The sequence below is a fragment of the Phragmites australis genome, chromosome 11, assembly GCF_958298935.1.
Source record: "Phragmites australis chromosome 11, lpPhrAust1.1, whole genome shotgun sequence".
Taxonomy (NCBI): Eukaryota; Viridiplantae; Streptophyta; class Magnoliopsida; order Poales; family Poaceae; genus Phragmites; species Phragmites australis.
In genome coordinates, this window is record NC_084931.1 from 29849364 (window position 1) to 29873682 (window position 24319).

Here is a 24319-nt window from a genome sequence, read left to right on the forward strand (position 1 = left end):
ATTAGGTATATGTCATTACGAAATATGTTTAATTTTAAGATATTTATAGTGGCATATTTCTAAGTATCAAATCTATAATATCATATTTTAAAATCACAATATTTATAATAACATAAATCTAAATAACCCTAAACGAGATTAACAAAAAAACTTTGGACCAAAGCTCAGAGGAGCTCGAATCATCTGAGAAGATGACTAATAGTGACGACCCATGTGTCACGAGCGTTTCATCATCGCTTGGCCAAACTTATTTGGGGTGAGAGAGGCTCGAACTCTCGACCTCAGGATAACTCAACAAGCTATGAGACCTACGCGCTAGCCAACTGCGCCACCACCCCGTTGTGATAGCTGAGCTAATCGAAGCGTCTAGAGTGATATGTGCCTCACGTTGCCACATGTCAACCATGTTTTTTTTATAGCCCTTTTTAAACTAATATTTTAATAATAACCTGCCGGGACTTATATTTTCAGGAAATGGCCCCTTTTGTCGCGCCAAAGGATTTGGCGTGACTCACCACTATGTCACGCCAAAGACTCTGGCGTGACTCCCGTGCCACGTGGCCGTGCCGACGTGGCAGCCCGAGTCGTGCCACGCCCTGGCGCGACTGGTGTCACGTCAGACACAACGGCGCGACAGAGGCGCCTGTATGCGCTAGCCCGCCCGCCCCTCGGTCACGCCAAGGGCGCTGGCGCGACTCGAGTCACGCCAGTCCCTTTGGCGTGACCGAGGGATATACAGAAGGGGGCGCCGGCCCCTTCTCCCGCACGCAAGTCACTTCTTCCTCAGGAACGGAGGCAGAACACAAAACCCCCCTGGCGCCCTCTCTCTGCATTCCAATCGATTTGGTGGCCCAATAGGAAGGGATTTGAGCGGGAAGAGGTGAAGGAAGGTATGCCATCCAATCCCTCCAACTTTTTCCGGTTAAATTGATTTGCATTGCAACTTTTTGGGTTGTTAGGGTTTAGAACTTGATTCGGTTGTTCTACGAAATTTCAACGTTTCGCTCTAGATCGGTGCTCATACATCGTGCTATGTACGTATACAAACGCATATCTATCGTGTAGATTTTGTTGCATGCAATCGGTTGAGCGAAGGAAATTGAAATTCATATATATATACGAAATGTATATGAGGAACACAAGTTTTTGCATTTGTGAGATGATTTGTAGTAGAATTGAGATGAATAATGAGTAGCTTCGATATTCATGCAGGTTATCGGTATGACGTCGAACTTATGGCGCAAGCAAAAGTGGGCACATATCGGTAAGCAGTATCCCGATGTGAGTTGCAAAGATGCTCCGGTTCCCCCCTCCCTCCCTGTTCCGACTTGTGACTGTGGTAAGCGAGCCGTGGTTCTTCAGTCGCTGCACGAAGATACTGCCGGTCGGGCTTACTACCTGTGCTCGGATTATCGTGTGAGTGGTTTTTTGTTAAAGATAATGGTAGAAGGAAATGTCAATACTTTTACATATGTGATGTTTTAATAATTTGTAGGAGTGGGAGATGTGCTATTTCTTCCAATGGATAGATGGGCCCGATATGTATGATCAGAGGATTCTCTAGGTGAAACGGTTTAGTCAGTATCCGAAGCCATTTGAGAAGTTTGTTCGTTGGGTCCCCCCACCACCAAATCCCCCAAAATTAACGGATAAAGAGAAGTGGCAATTGAAGACTGCACGTGTTGCGGATCCTCCGTTGTGCAATTGTGAAAAGCAAAGCGTACTTTGTGAACCTTCTGGGGGGTCGCCTTACTTTCGTTGCGAAGGGATGACAAGGGTAAGAAATGTACAGGAGTCCTTGTTTACGATATGAGTGCGGTTGAGAAGTTTGTTGCGTAACATGTATGTCGAACTGTAATGCAGCGCCATGGTGCAACATGTGGTTTTCGGGATCCTTTGTACGGACCTGACGGTCTATGGAAAGATGAAGAAAAAGATGAAGTGAAGGGGAAAAGGGTTATAGAACCTTGTGCCCCAAGAAAGTGTCCTTGTGGTGTGAATGCGAATCACGGGATAGTGCCATCGGAACTTGGAGTGGGGTACTACTGCGGCCATGTGGTCGGCAACGATATGGTTGGTTAATGCGTTTAATTTATATTTAATAATGCGCTATCATATTTTTACCTGTTGTGCATATCTATTTCCTTGAGCAGAGAACACGGAAATGTTCGTGGGAGGAGTATCTCGATAAAGGAGTGGTTGATCATGAGATTGCATGGCGGAGTAAGCGTCCTCGAAACGTGCTGTCAAGCTATTTGGATAACAGGAAGAAAGAAACTCGTGATTACTACCATGCTTTGTATCCTCCCATAAGAAATAGTACCATGGCGGGTAAAGATGTTTCGGCTACAGAGGTAGAAATAGAAACAATGAAGGCGCTTGTCGGTAAGTTACCCGTGGTTATCCCGGACGACGATAATGACGATGTGTTATATGATGGGCTAGACAATTAGACGGAGCAGCACAAATTGTCGTGTGTCGCCTATTTATGAACGTGATATGTAATCCTCGTCGACGAGGAATGAATATTTGTATGTCGGACCTAAATTTAATGTTTTTTGCTCAATTTCGGGCGTAATGTGGTAATGGATGTTGTAGTATTAGTTTTAACACTACTGTCCCTTGCTCTCTGTCTCGCATACCTTCATGTTGCGTTCGACCTCCTTGTAAACTTCGGTGGCAGAGTTTGTGAAATGAGCCAGGGAATTTTGAATCCAGCAAAAAGATGCTAATTGGATGCCAAGGGCGCAAAGAATTTGAAGGAACAGTTAAGAGCAATGTCATAAAATGCCTGCTCTCTGTCACGCCAACCTCCCTGGCGTGACAGATGCATGGGTCACGCCAGGCCTTGGCAATTTGCAGTACCCTGGGGATCATTTTGGGAGGGGGGAACAGCCTGGCGTGACTGTGTACTGAGTCGCGCCAGGAGCCCTGGCGCGACTCAGTACACTGTCACGCCGTAGGTCCCCAAAATCCAGTACAGGCAATGAGTCACGCCGCCCTCCCTGGCGTGACTCCTTACTCAGTCGCGCCAGGCACCCTTAATTTTCAGGAAAGGTCAGCTTCGGCCGTGGGAGGGGGGACCTCGGCGTGACTGCTGGGTTTGTCACGCCAGGGTTCATGGCGCGACTGAGTAAGGAGTCACGCCATTTGACTTGGCGCGACAAACTCAGCAGACAGTGCAAAAACCAAAAATCGTTAAACACTGTAAAGGAAGCTCGAATTCTTGAAGATTGGGTAATCCGAGTTTAATTGAAGGTAAAACAAATCGACAAAGAATTGAACATAAAGAAACTAAAATTGAACAATCATAGTACGAAAGTTGGATGACTTGCAAAAGTGACGACCCATAGAGCATGACACAGAATTATCGAATCTCTTTAACATTCGAGACATTAAAGCAGAAACCAAGTCATGGAGCACAAAGTCGTGGTAGCTCAGGTGACGGGTAACAAACAAAGATGAACGGGACATGGTACAAGTCGAAGTTTAACATTACATGTTGTCCTTGCAACCACAAACACGCAAAACCAACTACGGCAGCGAACAATGGAGTCGGTCACATCCCAGGGGTGTAGGGCTTCTTCTTCCGCCTTTCGCGGGCTGTGTTGGATGGAAGGACATTGTCACTGGCGATGTCTGTCCTGTCTCGGCGACGGCGTGGGGGCTGAGAAGGCTGGGTAGCGGGAGGGGCCCCTCCGAGCTGTGAGGTCCCCATAACATCGGCGCCGTACGATGGGTCTTCATCGTCGGAGCTCTGATCCTCGCTCTCTTCGCTCTGGTCCTGTGGGGCCTTGCCTCGTGAAGCCGCCCCAACGGAAGTAGAGCCGGCTCCAGTCATGCTGCGCGACTGGGTTCGAGCCACACTACTGCTGCGGGTGCGAGTCTGGGTGCCGTAATGCACCGGCGTCTGCTGCTGTGTCGAAGCACCCGTGTGGCCAGCCGATGGATCCGAGGAATGCGCACCGTGCGCAAACGCCACATCGGGGGCCGTCATGCAGTTCATCTTGTAAGCAAGGCGACGGCAGCTCCTACGAACCCTCTGTAAACAAATTGTACAAAATAATTGAGTGTGACCACAAGTACGTATTAGATTTTAACAGTTATAACTTAGCCAACAATTACCTCAACAAAAGCCCGCAGTTGCCCAACCTCTTGTGCCGACCCGGGAGGGACAAACAAAGCTTGGCCAGCCTCGTTGGCTAGCCGCCCGAGCTGCTGTCCCTGCAAAACCGACGCAATACGTAAAATTGAGTACAAAACATGAAAGAATGAACGATACGGCGAAATACGGATACCATGTAGTTATGAAGCGGATCGACATAGCTCCTTGGATCGAAGAGCTGCGCTTCCTGTGCAGATGATATCTCCCCCTGCGACGTGAGGTGCTTAGCAACGGCTTTTCCCCACATGTCACCAGCATCGATACCTGCGCGTGCTCTCTTCCACCGATCAACAAAGTAGTAGTTGCATTTATGAAAGGTGTACTCAACGATGGCAGAAACCGGCATTGCACGGATACCTTTAAGGACGTTGTTGAATACCTCAGAGATATTTGTTGTTATAATCCCGTACCTACATACTCCCGCATCAAAAGCCTGCGCCCATTTCGACTTGTTAGGTAGTTCGCTCTTTAACCACTCTGTCGCAGGCTCGTTCAATACCTTCTCCAATTCTACTAGCTTTTTTTCGAACAGTCTCTCTTCTTTAACCTTGCAAACTATTTTGAGTTTGGCAAGTACCTCCTTGCTTTTCTGTCTTCTCCAAATGTTCGCAGCAAAATGCCGCATACACCACCGGTGCACGAGAGGAGGGTAACCTTCCATGTGTTCCCTTGCTGCGTTGAGGAGACCTTGGTGTCGATCCGATATCATGCAGACTTGTCGTCCCGCTCCAATTACGTGACGGCGGACCAGGCACATGAACCAAGACCAGCTACTGTTCCGCTCCCCTTCTGTCAGCGCAAATGCTAGAGGGATCAACTGATCCTCAGCATCGATGCCAACATCAATCATCAGTGCGCTCTTGTACTTTCCAGTCAAGAATGTGGCGTCGACACTTACCACGGGCCGGCAATGTTTGAAGCCTTCCACGCATTGATTGAAGCACCAAAACACATGCTGCATTACGGGTTTAATGGTACCGCCATCGCTGGCCATCATGCCACCAGTCCATACGAACCACTTCGTCCCGGGATTGATGTATGCAATTGCATTCAAGATCCTAGGGACCCTCGCGTACGCCTCCTTCCAATCTCCCCAAAGTAATGCCATGGCATGTTGCTTGGCTCTCCATGCCTTCCCGTACAATACACGGTAATTTGTGAACCCAACTATAGACTCAATTAGAGAGGCCACAGTCGTGTCCGGGTCTGCCCTAACGATTGGGGCGATGCGTCGACCAAGATAACTTGCCGTGCACTTGTTCCGGTCTCGCAGACCCGCAAGTGTGAGGCTGCTTTACATTTGTGACCTTCCATCGGTGGCTGTCACCTGGGATACACTGGACCCATACACCCCATCCACAACCTTTCTGGCACTTCACGGTGTACCTCTCCTTCGCATTCGAACGAACAACTTCGTACGGCTGGTGGTGCCGAACTGAGTAGTCCCTGAACCAAAACTTCACCTCATCAAAACTATCAAATACCATCCCCTTCTTAATCAACTCATTCTCACTGTTTTCTTCCTCCTCCATCGACATTAGGCCGTTGTCACATAGAGCATTCTTCGTCAACGAAATATCCTCGGAAGCAGGCACCTCGAGCATATCCACATGTACCGCCTTCAGTGTCCTTACTTCCTCCGCCGTGTAAATTCCGTCCCACCAAGCCGTCTCCTCATTCCCTCCCGCCTCTGCTCCCGCCTCAACACCACCGTGTCGTTACCTAACATGTTCAACTTCTTCTGCCTCATCATCCTGTACATCGTCCTCACTGTCGAAGGAAAATGTTTCAGTTTCCTCTGCATTTTCCTGAGCCTCCTCATCCTCAAAATAATCATCATCGAAATCATTACATACAACTGCCAGGTCAAATTTATTTGCACCACCAGCATGTGCCTCCTCAACATATGCCCGTGGTAACTCTGCAATTGTACTATCCGCGAGTATGGTGGTCCCTGCAAGTTCCTGAGTCAATTGCTCAATAGGCTCAACATCCTGGCTAGTTATGGCCGGTACACCATCAACCGAAGGCATCGAGCTTCCGCCTACAGCAACATCAACTACCAACTCCGCGCAACAGACTTGAGAACCATTCAAACATTCCTTATACAGCTTCCAGTCATTTTCTTACGCTACCTCCATAACAATATAGTGCGCCTTACCACCTCTGCCAGCATCCAACCTTCCCCGAACGGTTACATTACTCCCTTCCCCTTTAACATTCAAAACTTCCCTAACCCTGCCAACTATTTCATCGAAGCAAGGAACGCTTCCAAATTTCAACACTTCCTCTCGCATCTTGTCGATCTCCCCAGTTGAACTAACCGTGCCACCATAAAAAACACGGACAATACTTTCCATCTACACAAACCATCCACAAATTACATGTTCATCATCTCTACATTACATCTATTCGAAATTCGTTAACAACCTACACATTAAACATTTCTATTCGACTACATTACATCTCTACAATGCATAATATCCTCCGCATGCAAACAAATGCAAAAACTTGTGTTCCTCATATACATTTCGTACATATATACGAATTTCAATTTTCTACGGTCTACCGATTGCATGCAACGAAAAGTGCACGATACAAATGCATTCCTACACATACATAGCACGATTCATGACCACCGATCTAAGCCGAAACGTTGAAATTTCGTAGATCAAACAAATCAAACTATGAACCCTAAAATTGCAAAACCTAGCAATGCACACCGATTTAAGGGAAAAAAATTGAGGGGATTGGAGGAGATACCTTAGTAGCTCGCTTTCCCTTCAAATCTCCTTGAAAACGGTCTCAAATCGGAGGAGAATCGGGTGGGGGAGGGGGAGGCGGCGCTGCAAGGAGCTCCTGCAAGGCGCCGGCTGGTGAGGAAGAATGCGTGCGTGCGGGAGAAGGGGCCGGCGCCCCCTTCTGTATATCCCTCGGTCACGCCAAAGGGACTGGCGTGACTCGAGTCGCGCCAGCGCCCTTGGCGTGACCGAGGGGCAGGCGGGCTCGCGCATACAGGCGCCTCTGTCGCGCCGTTGTGTCTGGCGTGACACCAGTTGCGCCACGCCCCCTGGCGCGACTCGGGCTGCCACGTCGGCACGACCACGTGGCACAGGGCGGACGGCCCGCCGACGTGGCACGGGAGTCACGCCAGAGTCTTTGGCGTGACATAGTGGTGAGTCACGCCAAATCATTTGGCGCGACAAAAGGGGCCATTTCTGAAAATATAAGTCCCGGCAGGCTATTATTAAAATATTAGTTTAAAAAGGGCTAAAAAAAATTGTCCACCCGCCCAACACAATAGTTGTTCATTAGTTATCATTTAATAGTTGTTCGGTAGTTGTTATGCGGTAATTTTTTAGAATTCGGATACTTCAATAGTTGTCAGTAGTTTTGCTCAATTGTTATGTCAGTAGATGCTCAATAGTCTTAAGTCATAGAAAAATTATTTAGTAGCACTAGTAGTCGTCAGTATTTAGTAGTTCCAAGTTATAGTAAAATTGTTTAGTAATTTGTGTCAGTAGAACTAGTAGTTGTTAGTAGTATTAGTAGTTTGTTCAGTAGTGTCAGTAGTTTTTGTTCAGTTTTGTCAGTAGTTGTTCAATAGTTCCAAGTTATAGTAAAATTGTTCAGTAGTTTATGTCAATAGTTATCAGTAATTGCAAATAGTATTAGTAGTGTTAGTAGTTTTTGTTCAGTAGCTGGTTCATGCCCCAGTGGTCAGTAGTTGCCAATAGGATCGATAGTTGTTCAGTAGTGTTAGTAGTTATTGGTTAGTAGATTTACTTAGTGTCATGGTAGTGTCAGTAGTATCAATTTGAGAGCAATGTTATTCTAGTTATGAAGTAACAACGTGTTCTTATTCTAAAATATTAAATTCATCTAAACATTTGATTCCACACTGACTATCTATTTAATAGATTGACGTGATTGTAAATAGGGGTGGAAACGATACCAGACGAGCCAAGCTACTCAGCCAACGGCAAATTTGGAAATTTAGACAACATACGCAACCGTATTTGCGAAATTAGACAACATGTCGACGTATTTGCAAATCTAGCACTCGTATTCGGTATCTCAAATTCCGAAATTTGGATTTCGGTAACTGAAATTCCGAAAACACTGAATTCGGCAACTGAGGTGCCGAATACGGCACTGTGGGCCGTATTCGGCACCTCAGTTGCCTAATACACCCTGTACTCTGCTGTATTCGGCAACTGAGGTGCCGAATACGGCCCACAGTGCCGTATTCGGCACCTCAGTTGCCGAATTCAGTGCATATGTCACTTTCACGTCCTGTCGATGCTTTCGGTGTGTGCGTGCCAGCGGGATGCTGCTTTTGCGCTTAATAAAAAGCCCTGGCTCGCAGAAGAGAGAAGGGAGAAGAGAAGAGAGCAGCAAAGGAGAGAAGGGAGAAGAGAAGAGAGCAGCAAAGGAGAGAAGGGAGAAGAAAAGAGAGCAGCAGTGGAGAGAAGAGAGCAGCAGCGGAGCAACGCTAGGAGAAGCAGCTCGAGCAGAGGGGGCAGCCGGAGAGAATCAACGCGAGCAGCAGCCGCGCTCAATTTCCTTAAGGTAAGTTTTTAGATTACGTAGTTAATTAGTAATTGTAATTAGATTTTTCTTAGTTCGTTCAGAAGTATATTAGTCCTTTCGTCAGTATATTGTTAAATTTATTCAAGTACATTTGATTAATTATATTATTTTGGTAAATTAGAGTATTTAAATTAATGATTTAGTTGGGTTATATAATTTTTATTAGTAAGTGTGATTAGATTCTTTACTTAATATAGTAACATGAATTTCGTGATTTAATCTAGGTAATTAGTTTTATTAAAGTAATATAATTAATCAATTAATTTGATTAATTAGTTTAATCACTTAGGTTTGGTAGAACCGTAGAAGATAGTGTCCAGTAGCAACAAAGATGCATATTAGTTGTATATTACACTATTTAATTAGTATTATTTTTGTACTTATTATTTATTACATGTACATTTATTTAGGAGATACGGTATGATTTTCCATATTTATTATGGAGAACGTCCCACAGTTTTGCACGGGAGACTTGTAATAATTCAGAATTGCCAGCACATAGAGAGTTCGGTTGAGGTACCTATTGATCTAGATGGCCTGAAATCACATATTATGCGCCTTTTGCGTGTGAACCAGCAGTCCCATACTGTTATCTTAGAGGGTGTACGACCGCGGCTTGTACAGCATTGAGGAGTACATGGCTTTCAAAGATGCGGTCCTTTAACATCGGAACCAACTACAAATCGATCGAGGGCCCTAAGTGGGTACCTTATCCACGAGCACGACGCACAGATCCTGGAAGGCCTAGATCTACGAGGCTGCAAGGAGACATGGATGAAGCAGATGCTGTTGATGGCCTACGCAGGTGCAAATTTTGCAAACAACCTGGCCATGACAGGAGGACTTGCCCGACCCGTCAGTAAACTATCAGTCCACTGTCGAACTGAACTGTCTTAGAGACTTTGTATTGTAAAATGTTATTCACCTGTTAGTTGTACTACTTATTGTGCATTATGTGGTTTGCACTGTACCCCTTTAGACAAGAAGTGACCATTGTATTGTAAATGTAATTTTATTTATTTATTTCGTGTTTCTTAAATATTCATGGATCCGTGTTTTGATGCAGAGACAGAGCGTAGGTAGTCAGTGAGCAAGAAATCTATGGCGGGATCCTCTAGTACAGGCTTTCCATGGACACCTGCAACGATCGCTATAGCATTTAATGCCTCCTTACAGGTTGTGCGCGAAGGAAACGATGATCCGTTAAAGGAGAACAACATAATCCAAGCCGTGGCGAAATTGCATGCAAGACCCATATGTTCTAGGTTAACCGCGCCGCTCCAATGTGTAACCACCGAGGACCTTAGGGCCCTCTTGTATCACCGGCGTTAAATGTATCTGAGGGTCCGCGAACTGGCCGACCATCCTTCTGTGATAGGTTTCTCTAGGAGGCAAAGAACGATATTAATGTCACCGGACCAGTATGCATCCCATATTCAGGTATGTCATATAAACATTTGGTCACCCTACTTATCTTATTTCTATTGATTCGAACGGTCCTCTTCTGCGTCAGGCTTTCCCGGAAGACGAACAGTTGATCAACAAAGAAATCTCACACTTCTTGACGATGTATATGCTCTTCGGCGGGGGTGTGATGCCTGGTTCGCGTAGAAGACGACGACAGTCAGCGAATCAAAGGGGTACAGAGGCGACCTCTACGAATCATCCAGATAATGACGAGGACGAAGACGATGACGATTTCATGCCCCCCATGCCTAGACGTTCAAACAGAAATACAGGAGAAAGTTCTAGGAACACTGCAAAAGGACGTTCACGCACAACATCGAGATGCCATACAACTGATAGGGAAATAGGACGTGGTACCACCTTGGAGAAACCTCAAGATGATGATGATGACGATGACGATGATTTCATGCCACAACGACCCCGCCCTCCGAGGCTTCCATCTCCAGAGGACACCGATGACCCTGAAAATGATGATGGATTTGCTCGTACTCATTTTTACAACTTCCCAGAACCACCTCGGAGACGACAACCATCTTACCCGGATAGCTTTGACCATCGCACCTGGAATTCTTACGGTAATTTGCGTCACCACTTTCCTTCGCCCTAAGCATCTATTGTAACCCTATATATTTTATTCCCTTAAGGCATGTTATTATGTTCTTTATGCGTATTGTACATGATAATGTTTGTTGTTGTCCGCTCTTTATGTGTAACCTCTGTACCGGGTTCCATGCTACTTATGCTTTACAACTACTATTGTTTCCTCTGTACTGAGAATTTCTTAAATTAACAATACAGTGAATAAGACATAATAGGGATGACCTCGGCATTAAAATCAATAATACATGTGTCATGACAAATTGTCCTGGCTACTCAACGGTGACGATGCCTCACACAATCTCCAGGCGTGTAAGCGTCTGGCGGGTGTGTGGCTCTCATCCCAGCAGCCTGCGCAGGCCCCTGCCTTGCGTGCCCTTGGTCGTCTTCATCATCATCTGCCTGCCCTGTGGGAACCCCACCGAACGTGTATCCCGCCCCGCTTACTCGGCTCTGCATGTACCATGCCGAAGGATCCTCGTGCGGAAGTGTGGACGGCCCTAGAACGTGCTCCGATGGAGTCCAGTGTGCCGAAGGCTCGCCATGCTGGTACCAATGTGAACTTCCAGGTTCATTGAGATCATGGGAGGACTGTCCGCCGAGTAGATCAGTGAAGGTGGCGGTCGCATGCATTGCAGCACCCCAGTCAAAAGCATTAGGGTCGCTCCAGCAAGGGGTCTGCTGCGTGTAGTCAACGACGTCCTCCTGATGAGTAGATGCTGCAGCCGGAGGTGTCATCGTAGCCGGAGGTGCTAGTGAACCCAGCGTAACCTGCTCGGGCACAGGAGGCTGCGTGCACTCCTCGGCCTCAGCACCGGAACATGAGACATGACGCGCCGAAGCTGAAGATGTATGTCGTGATTCTGACCGGACGGGTTCCTCACGAGCACTGGATGACCGCCTGTTGTGGGAGGCACGAGACGGGTCCATGGCATGTTGGTCGTACCCCCTCCATTGCGGGGCACACCCACCTAGACCACGTATAGCATTTAGGAAGCGGGATCCTCTTGTCCTCATGTACTCCCTGTCGGTGTATTCAGAACCAGGGGTCCCTAAGTCCCGAGGCCAGGCTGGCCATCCACCACATGTCACCACCCTGCAAGGTAAGAAGAAGCTAAGTCCCGGGAGAAGGTGCTCGGGGCCGCCGCCTCTGGTTCCCGAGCACCCTAGTTCCCCGATGATCCGCAGAGCCCAAATACCAAGAAGGAAGTGCTCGGGAGAGAGTGCTCGGGGCTGCACGTGGCAGCCCCCGAGGACTCGGTGCCCCGAAGGTCCCACCGAAGTGCTCGGGAGAGAGTGCTCGGGGCTGCACGTGGCAGCCCCCGAGGACTCGGTGCCCCGAAGGTCCCACCGAAGTGCTCGGGAGAGAGTGCTCGGGGCTGCACGTGGCAGCCCCCGAGGACTCGGTGCCCCGAAGGTCCCACCGAAGTGCTCGGGAGAGAGTGCTCGGGGCTGCACGTGGCAGCCCCCGAGGACTCGGTGCCCCGAAGGTCCCACCGAAGTGCTCGGGAGAGAGTGCTCGGGGCTGCACGTGGCAGCCCCCGAGGACTCGGTTCCCCGAAGGTCTCACTCAAGTACTCGGGGGAGAGTGCTCGGGGCTGAACGTAGCAGCCCCCGAGGACTCGGTTCCCCGAAGGTTCGCGCAAGATCATTCGACGACCCGAAGGGTCCCGTCGTCAGGGTGTCATCCAGTCAAAGGCCCAATGCCGCATTTAATAGGCACGTGCAGTCTGACATCCTGATATCCTGACATTCTCAGCTGCCCACGCCCCAGTGTCAGACCCTGCCATGCACTGGCAGGGGGGCGTGGGTCCATTAAATGCACGGGTCCCGTCCCGTTTCATCCAGGTGCCTCGGGATAACGTTGCCAGAATCGAAGCGCTCCGCCTGCCACCCTGCCCTGGCAGAAGAACAAGACAGGGTGGGCGCACCGGGCACCTCTGAGGCTTCCCGGTGGGCCCCCTTTATGGCGCCCGAGGGCTTCCACAGTGGCGGGTGGTCGGATGCGCGCCGCATTTCTCCACCGCCCCTGTCACTTCGCCAAGACGAAATGATTGCGCCTTTCTCCGTGGCACCTTGGCATTCGCGTCCCCTCTTTCCCATTCAGGATATGTTGAGGTCGGCGCGCCTATAAAAGGAAAGGATGGAGAACACGTAAGAGAGGACCCCCCCCCCCCCGACGAACAAGACCGAAGGAACCGAAAGTGTGTGAAGAAGAGGACGCAGACGCTCGAACCAGCTCAAGCCAAGCTAGAACACGAGAGCCTCAAGCTCTTTGTAAACGGCTCTCCCCTTAGAACCAGATACATCCTTGAAGAATTCCCTTCAAGGATAAATATAGCGCTCACACAGGAGTAGGGTGTTACGCCTCCGTGCGGCCCGAACCTGTCTAAACCCCGGTGCACCCATCTTTTCCTCGCATTAGGGCAATCATCTCTCGCCAGCCATCGCATTTGTTTCCGTTCCCGCTTATTTCCCAAACAAGCTTTTCCAGGATCATCCCCCCGGCCGAATCTCTAAAAAGGGGTCTCTCGGGATCCCTGCGACAGGAGTTCACCCTCCGACAGCTGGCGCGCCAGGTAGGGGGGAGTATCCCTGGATTGTTTGTTTTCACTTTTTTTTCCCAGGAAAAGATGGCCGGCGGGCACCGTCTCCAGCGTTCCGGCTCCACTTCCAGTGACGGAGCGTTGCCCGACGACCGAGAGAGCCCCGTCGCTGCTGCGTACCAGCGGCAGCCGCCATCCACGTGCGCGGTTTTTCCCGCGCAAGGGGATCAAGGCGCTGGGCCCAGCAGGGCCGCCGCCGCCGCTGCCGACGTACTTTCCGACCCCCAGCAGGTGGTCGGATCCCCGGCCGCTAGGTCCGCCTCTGGACCACGTCGGGTGCCGCCTCGGCGCAGGCTCGCTTTCAGCGAGGCCAGCCCAGGAAGCGCGCTGCTTGCAGCACATGCTCTCCTCTGGCACCCGCCCGTTCAGGCCACGCCAAACACTCCGGAAGGCCGGTGGATACAAGATGTCGTCGCTTTGGTCGGCACTGCTCGTCGCCAGGTGCAGGCCGGGAGTCCTCGCGCCACTTCTCAGCATGGTGCCGCCAGAGCCGGCTCCTCAACGGGCAACACCCGCACGGGCCGAGGGGTCTCCAGGCGGAGCGCCGTCCCCCTGGCCGTGTCTCAAGCCCGGGACCTTCGTTTACACCTTGATGAGCGGAGGGGCCACGAGGATGCCCGAGTTACTCTCGAACGTCAGCGGGAGACCAGGCAGGGGGTTGGGGCAGAGGACCAGGCTTCCTCTCTCCCGGCCCGCGGCCACCGGGGATCCCCGGCTCGCCGCTTCTCGCCACTGAGGACCCCCGCTCGCGCTGCGGGGTACGGCACCGGTTGCCGTGCCTTCACCACCGAGCTCCGCCGGGTTAGGTGGCCCTCCAAGTTCCGCCCCGAGCTGCCGGAGAAGTACGATGGGTCCATCGACCCCGTCGAGTTCCTCCAGATCTACACGACGGCCGTCCAAGCGGCCGGAGGCAGCGAAAAGGTGATGGTAAACTATTTTCATGTTGCCTTGAGGGGTTCCGCCCGCTCTTGGCTTATGAACTTACCCCCAGGGTCTATCGGCTCCTGGGATGACCTGTGCCACCAGTTCGTGGCCAACTTTCAGGGCACGTTTACGCGTCCCGGTTTGGAGTGCGACCTCCACGCCGTCCAGCAGCAGGAAGGGGAGACGCTACGGCGATTTATACAGCGTTTCAGCCAGGTTCGCAACACTATTCCACGAGTGGCCCCCCATGCTGTTATTGTTGCCTTCCGGCAGGGCGTCCGTGATGAGCGGATGCTCGAGAAGCTAGGTACGCACGAGATCGAGACCACTGCGGAACTCTTCGCACTGGCCGATAAGTGCGCCAAGGCTGCGGAGGCCAGGGCGTGGCATGCTCCTCGCCCCGCTCCCGACCAGCCAAGTTCTTTCCGCTCTGATAAGCGGGAAAAGAAAAAGAGAAGGAAGCGCGAGGCCGCTCCCGTCGAGCCAGCCTAAGTCCCCGCTCACACGGTGCCGCAAGAGCCCGATCACCGGCAAGAGCGTCGGCCGGGTGTCGATCGGCGCCCCGTCAGGGCCCCTGCTCGGGCTCCTCCTCGGGCCTCTGTGCCTACGAGGGCCCCGGCACCGGCTAGGGTGCCAGCTCCAGCAAGAGCCCCGGCCCCTGGCCGAGCTCCTATTCCAGCGAGGGCCCCCGCTCCCGCGGGGCCCGAGCCAGGTAAATGGTGTCCCATACACCTGACCAGATGGCACGACCTCACGGAGTGTCGTACGGTCAAAGGACTCGTGGAGCAGCGCCAGAGGGAGCGCGACGAGTCCCGCGGAGGAGGCGATGCCGAGGTCGTCCCCAACAACGCCGAGCTCGGCTTCCAGGAGCCTGAGCATGCGGTCGCCTTCATCGACGGGGGTGCTTACACACCCTGCTCGCGCCGTGGCATCAAGGTCATGCGGCGCGAAGTGTGTTCGGCAACCCCGAGCGAGGAGACCACAAGACCCCTGAGGTGGTCGGATGCTCCGATCACGTTCAGCATGGCTGATCACCCCGTCAGTACTGCAGCCGTGGGACGGCTACCTCTGGTAGTGTCTCCCACTATCTGCAATGTTAAGGTCGGCAGAGTGCTGATCGACGGTGGTGCCGGCCTCAACCTCCTTTCCAAAGAGGCTTTTGAGAAGCTGCAAGTATCTTCCCGACGCCTAAAGCCGTCACTCCCCTTCTGTGGAGTAACTCCCGGGCACTCCCTACCCCTCGGACAGGTTGAGTTGCCTGTCACATTCGGGAGCCGGGACAACTTCCGCACGGAGTGCGTCCTCTTCGATGTTGCGGAGCTCCCTCTCCCCTACAACGCCATCCTCGGGCGTCCGGCGCTTGCCAAGTTTATGATGGCCGTGCATTATGCATACCTTACGGTTAAGATGCCCGGCCCCGCAGGTTCTATCTCCGTGATCGCTGACTCCGGCGGCGCCGTCTCCTGCGCTGAACAATCATACATGGCTCTGGTCTCAGCGCAGGCCGAGGTTGATGGCTCTACAGGGGGCCCGGGACCCTCTTCATCCAGACCCCGACTCGCCGCCGACACCTCTGTTCCAACGAAGGAGGTCGAGGTGGGCGAAGACGCTACCCAGGTTGTCCGTATCGGCAGCGACCTGGGCAGCAAATAGGAAAGCGCGCTCATCGCCTTCCTCCGGGCTAACGTGGACGTGTTTGCCTGGCAACCGTCCGACATGCCCGGGATCCCTAGGGAGGTGATCGAGCATCATTTGGCCGTGCGTCCGGACCCCCGCCCAGTGAAGCAGAAGGTCCAGCGGCAGGCGCCAGAGCGCCAGGAGTTTATCCGCGAGCAGGTCCGCAAGCTCCTCGACGCCGGATTCATCCGAGAAGTCCTCCACCCCGACTGGCTAGCAAACCCAGTCATCGTCCCGAAGGCCAACGGCAAGCATCACATGTGTGTGGACTACACCGACCTTAACAAGGCTTGTCCTAAAGATCCTTTCCCCTTACCTCGCATTGATCAAATTATAGATTCAACTGCGGGATGTGATCTTTCATGCTTCCTAGATGCAAATTCTGGGTATCACCAGATTCGCATGGCCGTGGGGGATGAGGAAAAAACTGTTTTTACTACCCCGGTGGGGACTTATTGCTACATGTCAATGCCTTTCGGCCTGCGCAACGCTGGATCCTCTTTCCAGCGCGCTATTCGTATCACTCTTAACTCGCAGGTTGGCCGCAACGTCGAGGCTTACATCGACGATCTCGTGGTCAAAACCCGAGACCGCGCCACCCTGCTCGAGGACCTTGCTGAGACTTTCAACAGTCTCCGCTCTACCCGCCTCAAGCTCAACCCGGAGAAATGTGTCTTCGGGGTGCCGGCGGGCAAGCTCCTTGGTTTCTTGGTCTCTGGCCGAGGGATCGAGGTCAATCCAGAGAAGATCCGGGCCATCGAGCAGATGCGACCCCCGGTTCGACTCAAGGAAGTCTAGCGCCTCGCCGGCTGCATGGCAGCTCTCGGGCGTTTCATCTCCAAGCTCGGGGAGCGAGGGCTCCCCCTCTTCAAGCTTCTGAAGAAATCCGGTCATTTTGACTGGACGCCGGAGGCCGAGCAGGCCTTCCGCGATTTAAAGAAGTACCTCACTTCGCCACCCGTGTTGGTGGCTCCCTCTCAAGGTGAGCCCCTGCTGCTCTACATTTCGGCCACTCCTCAGGTTGTGAGCGTAGTACTGGTGGTGGAGCGCGACGAGTGTTCGGGGCCGGGTGCTGGGTCCCAGCTCCCAGAGGCCCCCGACCACTCACTTGTCCTCGTGGCTCCCCCTGGGCAAGGGGTCGAACCCGAGCATGCTGCTCTTCCCAGCCAAGGAATCGAGCCCGAGTGCCCGGCCAGCCCCGACCATACCGCCGACCCTGGGGGCTGTGGCAGCCCCCCGGGTAGGGCCACCATCCGGGCCCGCCGGGTACAGCGACCGGTGTACTTCGTCAGCGAGGTCCTCCGGGAGGCCAAGACAAGGTATCCCCAGGCGCAGAAGCTACTCTATGCCGTGCTCGTCGCCTCCCGGAAGCTGCGCCACTACTTCCAGGCGCACAAGATTTTGGTGGTTACCACTTATCCACTGGGACCCATTCTCCGGAACCGGGAGGGCACCGGGCGCATTGTCAAATGGGCGGTCGAGCTGGCGGAGTTCGACTTACACTTCGTCTGTCGCCAGGCAATCAAAAGCCAGGCACTCTCCGACTTCTTGGCAGAGTGGACGCACGTCCCCTGCGTCGTCCCAGAAGAGATCTCTACCTATCCCGGGCGCGACGCGCCCGGGTACTGGGTTATGCACTTCGATGGCTCCCTCTCGCTGAAAGGCGCAGGGGCCGGAGTGGTTCTCACCTCCCCAACGGGTGAAGAGCTCCGGTACGTCGTACAGTTGCAGTTCCGCGCATCCAACAACATGGCGGAGTATGAAGGTCTCATCGCCGGCCTCCGGGCTGCGGTGGGGCTCGGGATTCGTCGCCTCCTGGTCAAAGGGGACTCCCAACTGGTCATCAACCAGGTATCCAAGGAGTACCAGTGCACGGATCCTCAAATGGCGGCGTACGTAGCTGCAGTCAGGAAGCTCGAGAGACGCTTCGACGGCCTCGAATTACGGTATATCCCTCGCCGCGACAATGCTCCGGCCGACGAGCTCTCTCGCCTGGCCTCCTCACGTGCGCACGTCCCTGCCGGAGTCTTTGAAGAAAGACTCGCACGGCCTTCCGTCCTGCCTGCCGAACAGGATGAAGGGGAAACCTCGAACTCAATTCAGGGGACCCCGGCGGTGCCCTCAGTGGGAAGCCCCGTCAGGGCGCCGCCGTCCGGCGAGTGCGCTGTGCTCGCCGAATGTTCTCAAGATGCCTCGTGGATGTCTGACATCCGAGGGTACTTGAAAGAAAAGTTCCTACCCGAGGATGAGGCGTCTGCCGAAAGGGTTGCTCGGCAGTCCAAACGCTATGCCATGGTAGATGGGAATCTCTACCGACGTAGCGCAGGAGGTGTCCTCTTGAAATGCATCTCTCGGGCAGAAGGCGGCGATCTTCTCGCTGAGGTCCACGAGGGCGAGTGCGGTGGCCATTCATCGTTCCGCACGCTGGTCGGGAAAGCCTTCCGGCAAGGTTTCTACTGGCCTACAGCCCTCCAGGATGCTTCCGAGCTGGTTCGGCGCTGCAGGGCGTGCCAGTTCCATGCAAAGCAGATTCACCAGCCAGCTCAGGCTCTCCATACCATTCCCCTGTCATGGCCTTTCGCGGTCTGGGGTTTGGACATTCTGGGTCCATTCCCCCGAGCAGTCGGGGGCTATGCATACCTATATGTCGCTATCGACAAATTCACCAAGTGGCCGGAGGCGGTCCCAGTCGTCAAGGTGACCAAAAACACGGCGCTCCAGTTTATCCGCGGCATCACCAGCCGCTTCGGTGTCCCCAATCGGATCATCACCGACAACGGCACCCAGTTCACTAGTGCCTTGTTCGGGGACTATTGCGAAGATCTCGGCATCAAGCTTTGCTTCGCTTCCGTCGCTCATCCTCGGAGTAACGGGCAGGTCGAGCGCGCCAATGCGGAGATACTGAAGGGCCTCAAAACCCGGACCTATAACGTGCTCGCTAAGCACGGAAAAGGATGGGTAGACGAGCTGCCAGCCGTGCTGTGGGCCAATCGGACTACGCCAAGCCGCGCCACAGGGGAGACTCCGTTCTTCCTCGTCTATGGCGCCGAAGCAGTCCTCCCCTCCGAGCTCACTCTGGGCTCCCCTCGAGTGCATGCATACTCCGAGGGTGAGCAGGAACATCAAAGGCGCGACGACGTGGACTACCTGGAAGAGCGCCGGCGGCGTGCTGCTGTCCGGGCGGCTCGGTACCAGCAGAGTCTGCGGCGTTATCATCTGCGCCATGTCCGGGCCCGGTCTCTCGAGGTGGGGGACCTAGTTCTCCGACGCATCCAGTCGCGCGAAGGAATGAATAAGTTGTCCCCTGTGTGGGAAGGTCCCTTCACCGTGATCACGGTCCCCCGGGCAGGTTCTTTCAGGTTGGCGACGGAGGAAGGACAGCCACTCCCGAATCCGTGGAACATCGAGCATCTCCGACGCTTCTACCTGTAGATGGTCGTGCTCGCGGCTCAGGTCAGCAAGGCCGGGGGTTTCTCCCCGCCCGAGCAGTCTGAAGGCTTCGCCCCGTGGGGTAAGTCGTTGTCGCCCAACCTTGTAAATATTGCACATTAAGTATTTCAATAAGCAATCGCTATGTTAAAAAACTTTTTCTGGATTCCGTATGTTTAATCTGTCTGGTGAGGAGCTCGGTTGTGCGAGAAAAAGTCCGCTCTCTCTCTTTTTTCCCCGCTGACAAAAGAATCCCGATCGGTATGCATGTGAGCAGTCGCTACTGACTTACGTCCGCCATGGTAGGCTGTGGTGTTCGGTGTCGTGACAGGCTCCCGGGCACTACCGAGTTTCGGGGTGCTCCGGGTAATCCCATCGCTCGAGCTGCTCGAGTAGTCCGGAGCTCGGGCCCCCGGAGCGGGCTGTCGGTGCTCGGTCTGGTCTGTCATACCCGGGCACCACCAAACCATAGGACCTCTGAGTTATGCCTCTGACCGCTCTTGTCCGCCGGTTTGGGTATTCGAGAGGTCTCGGGTCGAAAACGAGAGCAGTCTATAGCAAGTACCGCACTGACAGAGCGCACCAGACAAAGAAATCCTATTTTTTCTCTTAAGTCACAGGCTGGCGATCACGAGCAGCTCGGCCGCGAGGGCTTCAATGCCCCGGTCTCTGGTCAGCTCCAGGGTCCTCGGGCGGTCCTACCACTTAGGCATGGGTGGTCGAGATCACCCGACCCTAGGAGCCTCGTATGCCTCTGGGCACTCAGGCGCTCCGTTAAAAGAATAGAGTCCCCGGGCACCCGAGCTCGGAAGCACATCCCTCCTGGATCGATGAGCCGGAAGGCCGACAGCTGTCCGGTGAGTGGTTATATTCAGACAAGTCTGCTTTAAGTAAATTTATGTCCTCAAGTCACTCTCGGGGGCTCTCGCGGTTTAATCTGTTCGGCGAGGTGGCCTCCTCGCACGCAAAACCCTGCCGTGTGACTACTTTTTCCCAGAACGACAGAACGGTCTGCAGAAAAGAGTAGCGTGCTTGCGATAACGTCTGACCGAAGCCCTTCGTGGTGGTCGTGGTGTTCGGTCCGCTTTTAAGGACCCCGAGCACTACCGAGTCCTCGGGTGCCCTGGGTAATCCGCTCGAGCTGCTCGGGTAGTCCGGAGCTCAGGTCTCGGGGGTGGGCTGTCAGTGCTCGACCTGGCCCGTTTAAAGCCCGGGCACCACCGGACCGCGAGGACTCTTGGTCACATTCTCGCCCGCACGCGTCTCCCTTCTACTAACTGAGTGGTCGCAAAGTGAAAAAGTGTTCATCAGGCACGGCGTGTTTCGAGCGGGATCGATCCATCTCCCGGGCAAGGAAGTCTGTGTCTTTGTTCTTAACTTAGGCGATGCGGATTCGTGAGAGCTTGAAGGCCGACTGTGCCAGCAACAGCGATCAAGACAACTTCATCCTCGGGGACGGGAAGGTCGGGAACGGCCCGACTGAGTACTCCCCGGGACTTCGAAGTAAAACATCGGAAGAAGCATCGAACACACAGAGAAACTGGAGTTGCGAGCCCAGGGAAAAACAGCCATTTAATATTCACAGGATATTTCCAAGGCATTTTCTAAGGGTTCACTCCTACATCTACAACAAAAGAAAAGAGGCTACAAAAGATCTAGTCGGCGGCAGAGGCGTCGGCTGAATCCTCTGAGTCATCCCCGGGGACTGGCGGCGGCGGCACCTCTCGCCTGAAGCCGACCGCCACCTCGGCGGCGGTACTCCGGACCGCTGCCCGGGCAGCCTCCCCCTCAGCCTCGACCACTCCCTCCCGCGCCGGCTCCAGTGGGAAGTTCGGGTCCCTGCTTCGGTAGCAGGCCAGGACGTGCTCGGCCACTGCATGCGCCAAGCCACGTCCCTCCCGGGCGGCGAGTTCCTGGACCGCCCAAGGCAGGGCCTCGAGGTGCTCGCAGACCTGCTGCAGCCCCAACACTTGTCGTGCGGGGCCGTCACCTTTCGTGTCGTCGACAAGCCGTCCAAGACCACCCTTCTCCACGGCCCGTCGCATCCGCCGGAGTATGTCCTCCAGCATATGCTCGAGGTTGACCCGCGAGACAAAAGAGGTCTCGAGCTTCTCCTTGGCGGCCCGCAGCTGTGCCTCGAGTCCCTGGTCCCCGGCCGGACCGGAAGAACCGCCAGCCACGGTGGGGGCGGCAGCCTGCTTCATCTTGGCCACCATCTCGGACAAGGCGCGTTCGCGCTCGGCCAGTTCCGCCTCATGCTTCGCGTTCTCCTCCGCCCTGGTAGCCGCGGTGGCCGACGCAGCAGCTGCTTCGCCCTCTCGGCGACTCAGTTCGCCTTCTCGGCGACTCAGCTCATTCTCCCGCCGGGCCAACGCATCCTCCTGCTGGGCCACCGAATCCTCCCGGGCACCGAGATCCGACGCCGATAGCTCATTGTCCACTTCCCTGATGGAGACGTCCTCCTCCCAGCGCTTGAATTCTTCTCTGATCTTCCGGAGATCGTCTTCCCAGCGCTGGAGGTCGGCGCGTGTCTTCTCGGCCGCGCCCTCCCGGCGGGCCAGCTCGGCTTGCCGCTCCTCCGCAGCCTGCTCCCAGGCTGCGACAGCCACCTCCCTCTCCTGCGCCTGCCCCATCCTGGCAAGGGCCTCGGCAGCTTGCTGCCTCGACGCCTCGGCCAAGCGGGCGGCGTCTTCTCGTTCCCGCGCGGCCTCTGCCCGCGTGGTCTTCAGAGTTTCTCGTTCCCGCGCGGCTTCCGCGCGGATGTCTTCTAGGAGCTTCTGCTCCCGCGCGGCTGCCGCACGGGCCTCCTCCTGGGCGCCCGCCAGCTGCGCCTTCTCCAGTGCCAGGCGGGCGCGCTCGGCCTCGAGCTCCCCCTCCTTGGCGTTCACCACTGCGCCCAGCCGCCCAACCGCTACTTGGACACCTTCAATGGCGACCAGGAAAGGATCGGCGGGCTGGCCGGGCACCGGTGGGGCCCAGGCTTCTCCGCAGAGTGCCTCCAGGGGGGCCGAGCTCTCTGCAGGGCCTTGCACCGCCATCCGCCCCGGGCTCTGCCTGCCCGGGGTAGGCTCCGCCGGAGCCAAGGTCTCGGACGGCGGCCGCATTCCCGCATCGACCGCCCTGTCCACCGGCCCCGGCAGAACATCCACCTCCACCGTTATCCGCCCCGGGCTCTCCGCGCCCGGGGTAGGTTCCGCCGGCGCCCTTCTCTTGGCCGCCGCCTCCGCCTCTCTTCCAGGGGCCACCACGTCAATTGGCGCCTCCGCCGTTCCTATGCCGGCCTCCGTCGGCGCAGTGGGCGGGCTCGGCTCTGGCCCCGGCGCCTGTTCTCTCTCCGTCGCAGCAGCGCCTGCGGCCGGCCTACGGGAGACAAGTGAAAATTGTCAAAACTTAGTTCGGGCCGAAAATGCCCATGGAAAAGCAAGAAAGAAGACTCACCGATACCGCCATTTGGCCGTGGGAGCCTGATGTTCAGGTCCGACGCCGTCGGTCCGGACTCCTCCCGCCGCCTCTTCCGCTGAGGGCTCGGCTGAGCCACTACGCGGGCCACGGGCGCCGTCGTGCGGGCCTCGGGTGCCGCCGCACGGGTCTCGGTCTCCGCCGTGCAGGTCGCGGGCGCCGATGCAGGCCCCATCCGCACCAGGCGCGGCTCCAGCACCGGAAATGCCGCCGCTGCCGTCGGCGACGGCGGAGAATCCGGCACTAGGATCAAGGCCCGGGGACGCTTTCCCCGATCTCCCGGCGCCAACTCCTCAACAACTTCAGTGGCGCCCTCCTCTCTGGCACGGCGGCTGCCGCCTGCGGCGACCCCTTCACCAGCCTGCGCCGAACTACCAGCAACCTCATCGCCAAGTAGTTCCTCCAGCCCGGGGAGTTCGGAGGCCTCAGGACTCCGGCTTCTTGGCCGGTCCACGGGCCCCTGGGCATCGAACTCCGGCAGCCCCGCCATAATGGCCACCCGGCTGGGGTTGGCACAGAGCGCCATCTCCGGCCACGGGAGCTCCGTCCGGCTCATGTCCTCCATTCCGGTGATCACTCGGGTCATCCCCCGCAGCTCCGCCTGCCCCAGATCCCAGCTCGCGCCAATCTGGGTCCTGGTGATGTCCTCCGGCCCGGTGTAGAACCAGCTTGGCCGGGCCCGCTCTCGCAAGGGCGCCAACCGACGGCGCAGAAAGTCCACAACCACCATGACTGAGGTCAGCCCGCCCTCGCGCAGTTCCAGAATGCGCTCCAGCACTGGCTTCAGTCTCGCATCTTCTGGTGGCGGCGCCTCCCACGTTGATCGCCGAGGTTCCGCCGCTTTCTCTGGCAATTCGAGGCGCTCGTGGGGGTCGATGTCGACGAAGAACCAGTCCCGTCGCCATTCCTCCCACTTGCTGCGCATCACCTGGGGAATGTAATGGTCCCCCAGGCCTTCCCGGAGCCGAAGGTTGCAGCACCCCGCGACATCCACCGTGGAGTGCCCCCTCTTCTTCCCCACCGGCCGAAGGGCGAAGAAGTGGCGAAGCAGCGTCGCCGACGGCATCACCCCCACGAACATTTCGTAGAGATGCGCGAAGACCGCCAACGCCACGATGGAATTGGGGCTTAGGTGCACTATTTGAATGCCATACATCTCCAGCACTTGCAGAAAGAAGGCGGAGAACGGCGGCACTAGCCCCGCTGCCACGAAGGAGGTGAAGAGGACGGTCTGCCCAGGGACGGTCGTCGCCGGCGTCAGAGTCGCCGGCCTCACCGCCACAGCACCCTCCTGACCCTCCGGCACCAGCAGCTTCCTAATCTTGTCCGCCGCCTCCTCGTTCCTCAGACGAGACTCCGGCAAAATGCTGTCCGAAGTCTTGTCCCGGTGACCTCCTCCAAC

At 55.0% G+C, this 24319-nt stretch overlaps 1 protein-coding gene and 1 non-coding gene across 3 annotated transcripts; one reads left to right on the plus strand and one right to left on the minus strand.

Annotated features, from left to right (window-relative positions):
* Positions 1 to 252: 252 nt before the first annotated feature.
* On the minus strand, positions 253 to 338 carry TRNAM-CAU (transfer RNA methionine (anticodon CAU)). The gene is given in 2 exon segments: positions 253 to 288; positions 301 to 338. It is a non-coding gene; the product is annotated as a tRNA-Met (tRNA).
* Positions 339 to 686: 348 nt separating this feature from the next.
* Positions 687 to 2566, plus strand: LOC133885690 (uncharacterized). 2 transcript variants are annotated; one of them, XR_009903251.1, is made up of 5 exons: positions 687 to 890; positions 1213 to 1416; positions 1496 to 1777; positions 1864 to 2073; positions 2154 to 2566. XR_009903251.1 is itself a non-coding variant. In XM_062325426.1 (5 exons), the coding sequence occupies exons 2-5, from the start codon at positions 1222 to 1224 to the stop codon at positions 2451 to 2453; spliced, it is 918 nt and encodes a 305-aa protein (XP_062181410.1). In that variant the 5' UTR covers positions 687 to 890; positions 1213 to 1221; the 3' UTR covers positions 2454 to 2566. The 2 variants fall into 2 exon arrangements, 1 of the variants encoding a protein (XP_062181410.1); XM_062325426.1 differs by having other exon boundaries at positions 1565 to 1777.
* Positions 2567 to 24319: the final 21753 nt, after the last annotated feature.

Coding starts and splice junctions, on each gene's coding strand:
- LOC133885690 (XM_062325426.1), top strand. CDS start 1,222: ATGACGTCGAACTTATGGCGCAAGCAAAAGTGGGCACATATCGGTAAG. Junction 1,417..1,564: donor ACCTGTGCTCGGATTATCGT/GTGAGTGGTTTT, acceptor AGGATTCTCTAG/GTGAAACGGTTTAGTCAGTA. Junction 1,778..1,863: donor GTTGCGAAGGGATGACAAGG/GTAAGAAATGTA, acceptor ACTGTAATGCAG/CGCCATGGTGCAACATGTGG.